We start from the raw sequence: 9,569 nt of genomic DNA, 5'->3' as shown, positions 1-9,569 counted from the left end.
TCTGTAAACATATATATATATATATATATATATATATATATATATATATATATATATATATATATATATATATATATATATATATATATATATATGCTGTTCTTTATTTAATTGAATATAATACATATGATATTTGAAACACACAGTTAACTTTATGGGAACAGTAATCATCATTAAATAGAGTAGTTAAGATATAAGAATTCAGCCAAACATTAGATGTAGTTCAGAGAGTCTTATGGAAGTATTTGGGGAAGGATTAAGGGACCCAGAGAAGGTAGGAACTCTACAAGAACAACAACATAGTCAGTCCACTAACCTGGATCCCTGGAGGCTCCCAGAAACTGAACCACCAAACAAAGAGCATACAAGAGCTGAATCTAGCACCCCTACTCCACACATAAGTAGCAGATATTCAGCTTGACGTTCATGTAGGTCCCCCAACAACTGGAACAGGGACTGACCCTGACTGTGTTACCTGTCCATAGATCATGTTCCCCTAACTGGACTGCGTTGTCTGACCTTTTGGGATAGTATGTGCCTAGTTCTGTAGTGACTTGAGGTTCCAGGATAGGTTGGTACCCAAGGGTACCTCCTCTTTCTTAGAGGTGACTGGGTGGGGTGGGGGGAAGGAGCCATGTAATTATATATTATGTATAATATATACATAAACTATATATATAATTATAATATATGTAATATATAATAATATATAGTCAGCATATATAAACATAAAGTCAGGATATATTATATACTACATAGTATAATATTATAATGATATATTGTAGATAATTATAAAATATATAACATATAAATAATATATAAAATATAGAAATAATAAACATATAAATAGTAAATATATTAAAATATTAAAAAGTAAATTAACTAATTCATAAAGTGAATGATAAATTAATTAATGGGATAATGATGAAGGCAATAATAATGATTTTGAATGTACTGCATTGACTTATCAGTCCAAGGAAACTTTAAAGAAATTGATAAAATTCCTTTCTCAACCTTGGTCTAATTTCTGTATCATTAGTGACTTATCCCATAACATTGTAATCTCTATGGACCTTATCAAGAGAGTACACATGCACACACACACACACACACACACACACACACACACACACAGAGACACACACACAGAGGCACACACACATTCACACCTCATCCCCCTGCAACCCCGAGAGAGAGAGAGAGAGAGAGAGAGAGAGAGAGAGAGAGAGAGAGAGAGAGAGAGAGAGATTAAATACATTACATTAGTGTTTGCTTGGACTCATATTTGCCAGTTTCCATTGAAGAATACAGTTGCTAAGCACAGGATGGGAGATAAGTATGTTCATTGGCTTGAAGCTCCCAAAAGTGATTTTATTTATATTATTACTGTAGGGTAACTGTCAGGTACTGACATAAGAGAAACTATGATCTTGGAGAGATAAAAATGGTGTGTATACTAAGCAAATTTTTTATATAGTTGTTATATTTGTGCCTAGATTCTAAAAACTGCTGAAGGAAATTTGTTTTAGAATTGACTGAATATTTCTATTTACAAAATATTAGCGTTTAGTATCTTTAAAGATTTTCTTGATTTTGGAACAGGAGCAGTGATATTTCAGACTGAAGTTGGTTTAAGACAACATATTTTATAAAGTATATGTATATATTATATATATGTGTGATGATATTTAAAATATAACAAGATTATATGATTCTAAAAACACTGCTGTGATTAAAGATATATAAAATGAATTGACACTAAATTTAATAAGATAGCTGATGCATTTTCTAAAATTTCCTGTGTGTCTGGTAAACATTGCTATTATTTATACTAAATGATATGAAATAATGTCAATTATAAAGATAATAAATAAAAGGAGTGGTTAACAAAACATGTGTTAAAATTTATATGAATTCAAGTAGAAACTTAAAAATTGACAGTGTTTTGATTTAAACAATGCAAGCTATTTACAGAAAAAAAATATGCTGCAGGATCACTACTATTTATTATGAAAAGGAGGAACAGTCAGAATCAGATGAATTCCCACAGGGAAAAATGTGTCCATGCAAACACATGTGGTCATCACATTCACACTGTTTCCCTGTTATTATTCTTTCTGACAGCGGGAGTTTGTCTGGATTGAAATAGTTCCCTAGTTAAGTTTTATATTTCGGTAAGTGGATGCAGTAACACTTGCAGAAATAGTGAACTTCAGAAACAGCTTTAAGTGGAGTTTGAGGGAGCAGTGGCAGTAATTTCATAATGAGAAGCAACTGGGAACTAATTTCTAACAGTGCTGCCAGGATGGGAAGAGGGCTACATTTCTATAAGAGGGCTCTGATAGAACCCAGTGAAATTCAGTGAGGAAGGCAATTTTAAGAGGGCTCATTTGCTAGTGATTAAAGGTTGAATTTCTGATATTGGAGTCATGTAAAGTATTTGTCAATGAGTGCAGGGTTATAGGGTTCAAAGGTAAATTCATTGTTTTTCATCTCATTTATTTATATAAATTGTTATTTATAAAAATTCTTATTTAGATTTTATAAGAAATCTAAATATCTTATATTACATAAATTACAGAGTAGTTAAATTACCCATCTATGGAACAATAGTATATTTTGTAAACTTAAGACATTACTATAAATCTATGAGACATTCAAAAGAGTATTGCAAATTGCACATTTCAATTATCCTTTTTACCTAAAATTGTGTATTATTACGATCTCTAAATTTACTTCTTCATTTTATTTCTTGTAATTTCTGTGTAATAACTAAAATTCTAGTTAAGTAATAATCATTCATTGACAATCATTATTACTTCAAGGAAATTAAGTACTGCAAGAATATTTAGATACCAAGTCACTGAACAATACAGTGGTAACTAATGTGTAGTGGTGATCATGTTATTGGTCATGCTGAGGCAGGTGCTAGTAAGTAGTACCAAGTGTTAGAGCCACTACTCAGTGTTAATGTAAGATTCTCTGCATGAATTTCCTGTGGCTCATCTCACGAAATCTTCCAAAAATTTATTTTTTAAAACAATTCTACTCGTAAATTGCATAACTCCCAAATCAGTGTTCAATAATCTAAGCTTACAACCAGATTTATGACTTATGACACAAATCTAAGATTTATGTCAAGTGTTTATTCCAAACTCTTTACAACAGTCTAGTATAAAGGCATAGCTCTATGAACCATCCTTCAATATGACTGAAATTAAAAGGACGTATGTATCTGTTTATTCTTCAAAGCACCATATACTTATGCAGTATCTAACTATCTATGAATGCTAATTTATCAATATAGCATTTCAATCTAGTGAGTACAAATTGTCACTCAAATAGTAAGCATGGGTATGTGATGATGAAGCACACCTGTAGATTCAAGTATTGGATATCTTAAGACTTTTAATCAAAAGAATTATATTTCTTATCACAAATATCTTCCTAAATAAACACAACTTGCAATTGCTTGGATAATATTACAAAAGAAATACTAAAATAACACAAAAGATTATACTTTATTTTCTTTTCTAAAATGTGTTGTGGAAATCTTGAAGGAATAAGAGATCTCATGCATCTTTAGGAACAATGTCTAATCTCCTGAGATCAATCTCTCAGGTTATTTGATTAGGATCCTATATGAAAACTACAACAATATAAATATATATGTATATGTAGCTGAAAATAAAAAAATCTTGTCTGCTTTGACAGATTCATGTGTAGTCAGGCATAAAAAAATAAATGACAAACCCTAATTTCCTTGGCAGATGCATGTAATGCCAGTAGATGGTGGCAGGGGTACTCTCAACTTTAATGCATTCTTAGTTACATAGCAAGTTTGAAACCAGCATAGTGTGAATGTCGTTCTTTCTCAGAAAACGAAGCAACTGAACTACTATAGAAATGTAGATCCACCGCACTTTTAGGAAAACTGGGTAGCTCCTGTCTGACAGGTTCCTTCCTGTCTGACATGTGGATAAAAACCTTCAGTCTATTAAGATATCTTAGAGATATGATGTGTGAATGATGGTGGAATGTAGTTTTAGATTCACATGTGTATAAAGGTCTTAGATTCTTTACAGAATCTGGTCTTCTTTCACAAAATTTAAGAATTTAACAATCAGTCAAAATTCACTAAGAATAACTTTTTAGTGAGCAGCACTAAAGTAAAGGACAAGTTATAGAAAATGGTCTTACTGTAGGAACACTTTAATAAATGTCACAGGCTCCCTTCAAAGTGCTTGTGAGTACTACATAGTTTCACTTTAAACTGCAAAACAAAGTTTGCATTTTTAAAATAACAAAAGTATATCTAAAATTGTTGTATGCTATATGGATAATTGAAAGAAAGGTTTTTTTGTTAGTTTTTTTTTCAAGTGAATGCAAGTATTGGAAATTGAATTCGTGGTACTGTAGCTTTTAAAAACTTTCATTATTGTTTGCATAAATTAATAAAAATTTTGGATATTGAAAGAGGTATGTGCCATTATAAAGCTTAAAAGGTAACAGACATGTCAGAGAAAACATAACATCTGTTTTGAGCGTCTAATTTTCCTCACTCAGGATGATTATTTTTTCCAGAACCATCCATATGCTTGCAAATTTCATTTTTTTAAATAGCTGAATAGTATTCCATTGTGTGAATATACCATATTTTCAATATCCTTTTAACTATCGATGGACATCTAGGCTGTTTACAATGTCAAGCTGTTCTAAGTAGAGCAGCAATGAACATATATGGGCAAGTATCCTTATTAAGATATAGAGCCCTTTGCGTAGATTCACAAGAGTAGTACATCTGGATCTTGCAGTAGATTAATTTTCAGCTATTTGGAGAAATTGCACACTGATTTTCATAAGGCCTGGAACAGTTTGCACTGCCACCAGCAATGAATAAGTATTTGCTTTTCTTCACAGCATCAGTGGTATATGTTGCCAAGTGTTTTATTGCTTCAGGAATATTATCTTAACATGTGCAAGGAGTAGGATAGGGCATCTACCCAAAGATAAACTGATATATAATACCTATGTCTGTGTTTGATTTGTCTCCTCTATGTTCCCCAAAAGAGTCCAAGCAAATTTTCTTAAAATTTCTTCACTGCATGTTATTTTCTATGCTAATGTTACCCAGGCTTAATTGCACATATCCATAATCCCAGCAAATAGGGGGCAAAGCTCTGTAAGTCTTCTGTAGGCAACACTGGTCTACATGGCAAAATTCTGTGCTAGTCAGGTCTACATAATAATACACTGTGGTCACTAGTGGTTACATTATTTTACAGGTTAGATGATCAAAATTAAACAGAAATACAATATGAAGGAGATTATAAATTCTACCTCAGCTCCATATGAAGTTCTTGTCACCTTTTTCTGATTGCTCTTTTTTATTATGCATAGTGGTTTGACAACAATTTGTTAAGGGAATCAAGATAAGTTAATTCTATTTGAACGATCTGTAAATAAATGAATTATTGCTATTTCACTCTGTGAAAAAAAGAAAATCACATGGCTGGGTTTCTCATATAAATAAAAATGTTATCTTCACTTTCAACTTTGAAACAAATATTCAATGGTGACATTTTCCTGTCAGATGCAGTTTTCCTTTAAATTATGTTACATTGCTCACTATTGTCACATAGATACAGCAAAAGCAATGTTAGGTGAAACTGTTTCTTTGACAATTCTGAGATGTCACATTCAGTAACTGATTTGATACATCAGTAATTATTTCTCTTTGTGATTCTATCGCAACATTAAAGTTACTCATGGAATACTGTTACTTTCTATGTAAAGTACAAATGATGGCAGTCATCACCATGTTAATCATATTAGTAATTATTAACATTACATTCAAATCAACCACTTAAAAAATCAACATTAATAATATACTCTAATGTCAGTCTAGGGTGTTGGTCTCATGATGAATCCAAATATGGCTATGAAAATTCTGCTTTCCTAGAACTTCATTTGTTTTTAGTAGCCATCTTAGACTCATTTACTAAACACAGACTCAAAGTTCCACTTTGCTTCTCATAATTTACTTCAAGCTTCATGCATGCAAAAATTTTAGACTTTTGGGATAATCATGTCTGGTAAATTTTTATGTTATACCAACAACATCCCAGAGGATATGAGCTCATTCCTATTTCACTGTTTCTCTCTTACTTGTATAATATGTATGAAGATGCTCAGACAGCAAACCTTCTGCTCCCTTTTTCTCCCTTCTTCCCTCCCAGCATAGCCACAGCTTTGTGTGTGAAAGAGGTCAACAGCTTTGTTCCATCTTCTAAAATGTATTGGTATTTCCTGTACTGGTATGCATTTGTAGTATGTACAACACACCGCAAAGCCTGTAGGTGTTTGGTTGCTGTTACTGTATTTCTCGTGTCTTGCATTTTTTTCCTAAGAAAAGACCCTCATAGGTTTTCATCCTATAGTCTATTCTAAAAAAAGTAAAGTGTTTTTTGAGAAAATTTTGTGCATTCTTAAGAAACTATACTGTTCAATAAATAATTTCTCTTTACTTTTATGCATAATGTGCATGGTATTTAGAGTACAGAGTTGCATATTTCAGTCTTGAGCAAACATTTTGGTTTTTATTTTGATAATCTCAAGCCACAATCATTTTGTGTTAGGCATTTTGAGGGATGGCTATGAATATGCATAAGTATCTGATCTTAAAACTCCAATTATTTTTTTCCTTTTATAAACTTCAGTCTTTTATGTTTTAGTTGTATTTTTTTCTTTCAAATGTCTTCCAGCTTACTTTAGAAATTTCCTTAATTATATTTGATCATTTTAGTTTCAGAAATTCATTACCAGAATCTCTAATTCCCTTCTTAAAAGAATTGATATCTGTATTATAGACTTAATAGCTCTCCTGAAGATGCTAATTTTTCTGATAATATCTATATTTTCCCAATCATTTCTTACTTGTTTTATGGATATGTTTGTGTGTTTATATGTACATGTATTTGTATATTCCTAAGTGCTATATCTTCCTCTTCAGTCTACAGATTCCCAGGATGATATTCTTTGGCTCTAGCACAGAGAGGCGTATCACCCATCTCTGGGCCCAGTATGCTAAGCCTTCTGCTGACATCTATCTCTCTGGAGGGGAGTGAACCATGTTCATGCTCATTCTGAAGACTCAGGATTCCTTTTCCCTCCCAGCATTTAGCACCTGAATGTAGTACATTAACAAGCCTGAAACAAACACTGAAAGGTCCTGAGTCCTTTTTTATAGTAATTCCTCTGCTTCGTATTATGTAACTTTAAATGTACAACACTCATTTCCTTATTATTTCAGTTAATTCTAACATGAAAAAGTAATAAATGTACCTGCTTAGATTTCTACCTTATGTTCTAGATAAAAGAAAAAACATTAAGGAGTGAAGAAAAAGGAAAAGTGCTCTGTGAGGTTCCAAGAAGGAGTTGGCACACACTTGTTCCATTTGTGGGATGAATGTTGTGTGGATGTCCACAGACAGGATCTAGTTAGAGTGTTCCAAATGTGCGTGAAGAAGGAAAAGAAAATGACCTTGTGTGGTTGAAAATTGTCCATGAGTATTATTTATAGACTTTTAAAGAAATAACACTTTTTTTTATAAGATCTTTTTTTATTAATGTGAAGGTTGTGTATCAGAATGAAAAAGAAATTTGAATGATATTATTAACTGTTGTATCTTTGTGTGTATCTTAGGGCTAGAGTATGACAGAAAAAGAGTCATCATGATTGGAAAAATGTATGAAATTACGGGTCTGTGTTTTAGACGTTTAAATTGGTTCCAAACATGCAGTATGAAGTCTCATGTTCATAACATCTCATGTTGTTAGGAATAAAATATCAATTTTTAATAAGGCCATTATGGAAATATTTGCATAGGTACTCAAGTTTCATTAAGATATTTTGTGCATATACATTGGTTTTCTCCAGACTTATATATGAGACAGAAGATGAGTCAAAGTACACTGTGTATTTCTTGTTTAGCAGTTATGATCAATCTCAGTCTGGTGAAAATCATGAATTGAATTATTTTATTGTCTTTAACGTAACTTACTGTTGCACATGTTTGCAAGAAAATGTAAATGAACACCTAATGGATAGTTATAATCAAACATTTACAGGTTTCATTTTATTGGGATTGTTTCCACCATCAAAAACAGGTCTGTTGCTCTTCATTCTCATTGTTCTCATCTTCCTGACAGCTTGGATTGGCAACCTGTCCATGATCCTCCTCATCCTCCTGGATTCGCATCTCCACACACCCATGTACATTTTACTTAGTCAGCTTTCTCTTATTGACTTAAATTACATCTCTACTATTGTCCCTAAAATGGTGTCTGACTTTATGTTAGGTAATAAACACATCTCCTTCATTGGGTGTGGATTTCAGATTTTCCTCTTCTTGACTTTTGGGGGTGCAGAAACCCTTTTGTTGGCATCTATGGCCTATGACCGCTATGTGGCTATTTGTTTTCCTCTCCACTATGCCACACATATGAATAAAAGAGTCTGTGTTATGATGATAACAGGAGCTTGGATTCTGGGCTCCATTAATTCCTGTGCTCATACCGGATATGCACTCCAAATTCCTTATTGCCGATCCAGAGCCATCAACCATTTCTTCTGTGATGTCCCTGCCATGTTGACTCTGGCTTGCACGGACACATGGGTCTATGAGTATACAGTGTTTGTGAGTACAATCCTCTTTCTTGTGTTTCCATTCATTGGAATAGTGTGTTCCTATGGTCGTGTTTTCTTTGCTATTTACCGCATGCATTCTAGGGCAGGAAAGAAGAAGGCCTATTCTACTTGTAGCACTCACCTCACTGTAGTAACTTTCTACTATGCACCATTTGCTTACACCTATCTACGCCCAAGATCCCTCCGATCCCCAGAAGAGGACAAGATTCTTGCAGTCTTCTACACAGTTCTCACCCCAATGCTAAATCCTATCATCTACAGCCTGAGAAACAAAGAAGTGATTGGGGCCCTGAGAAGGATGACTCACAGAATTTGCTTTGCAAAAATATAGACAAGTAGCTTCCGTGAACCCAGAATTTATGCACAAGTATATACAGCATTGGCATTCTCCAGTTAATAACAACTGAAATATCCCAAAAGATATTAGGAAAATAAAGGTTAAGTATTTGGATTGATCTCTTAAGTAAAAATTAGTGTGAAAAATGTCATTCTTTTTTCTTTGTCTCTCTCTAATTTTATTCTTGAGATTATAATATAATTAATTTCTCCCTTACCTTTTTCTCCCTCCAACGATCCCATCTGCCTCTTCCCACTTTCCTCGAAATTCATAGCCTATTTTCAGTAATTGTTTTTGCATGCATATATATGTATGCACATAACCTGTTTTGACGATATAATTTTATTTGCATGTATGTTTTCAGGTCTTATAATTTGGCAATAGACAAACAAGTGGCTGTGCTCTTTGTTGAGAGAAGGCCACCTTTCCCAGATTTGCTTTCTTCAGTTGCCTAAAGATTTCTATGTAGGGTTGAAGTAGTCTTTTACTTGTCTACTTGCATGTCATTCATGTTCTTGCTCA

The 9,569-nt window shown here is 33.0% G+C and overlaps 1 protein-coding gene across 1 annotated transcript; it reads left to right on the top strand.

Moving 5' to 3' along the window:
* Positions 1–8,102: 8,102 nt before the first annotated feature.
* LOC110330112 (olfactory receptor 2L8-like) lies at positions 8,103–9,065 on the top strand. Its single transcript, XM_021210069.2, has one exon. It carries the CDS (start codon positions 8,103–8,105, stop codon positions 9,039–9,041), a length of 939 nt encoding a protein of 312 aa, XP_021065728.1. The 3' UTR covers positions 9,042–9,065.
* The last annotated feature ends 504 nt before the right edge of the window (positions 9,066–9,569 follow it).

This window comes from Mus pahari, chromosome 12 (assembly GCF_900095145.1).
Source record: "Mus pahari chromosome 12, PAHARI_EIJ_v1.1, whole genome shotgun sequence".
In the NCBI taxonomy this organism is placed as follows: Eukaryota; Metazoa; Chordata; class Mammalia; order Rodentia; family Muridae; genus Mus; species Mus pahari.
This window is presented reverse-complemented; position numbering and strand designations above follow the sequence as displayed.

What these genes read in the sequence shown, in the direction of transcription:
- LOC110330112 (XM_021210069.2), top strand. Translation starts at nt 8,103, where the DNA reads ATGGATAGTTATAATCAAACATTTACAGGTTTCATTTTATTGGGATTG.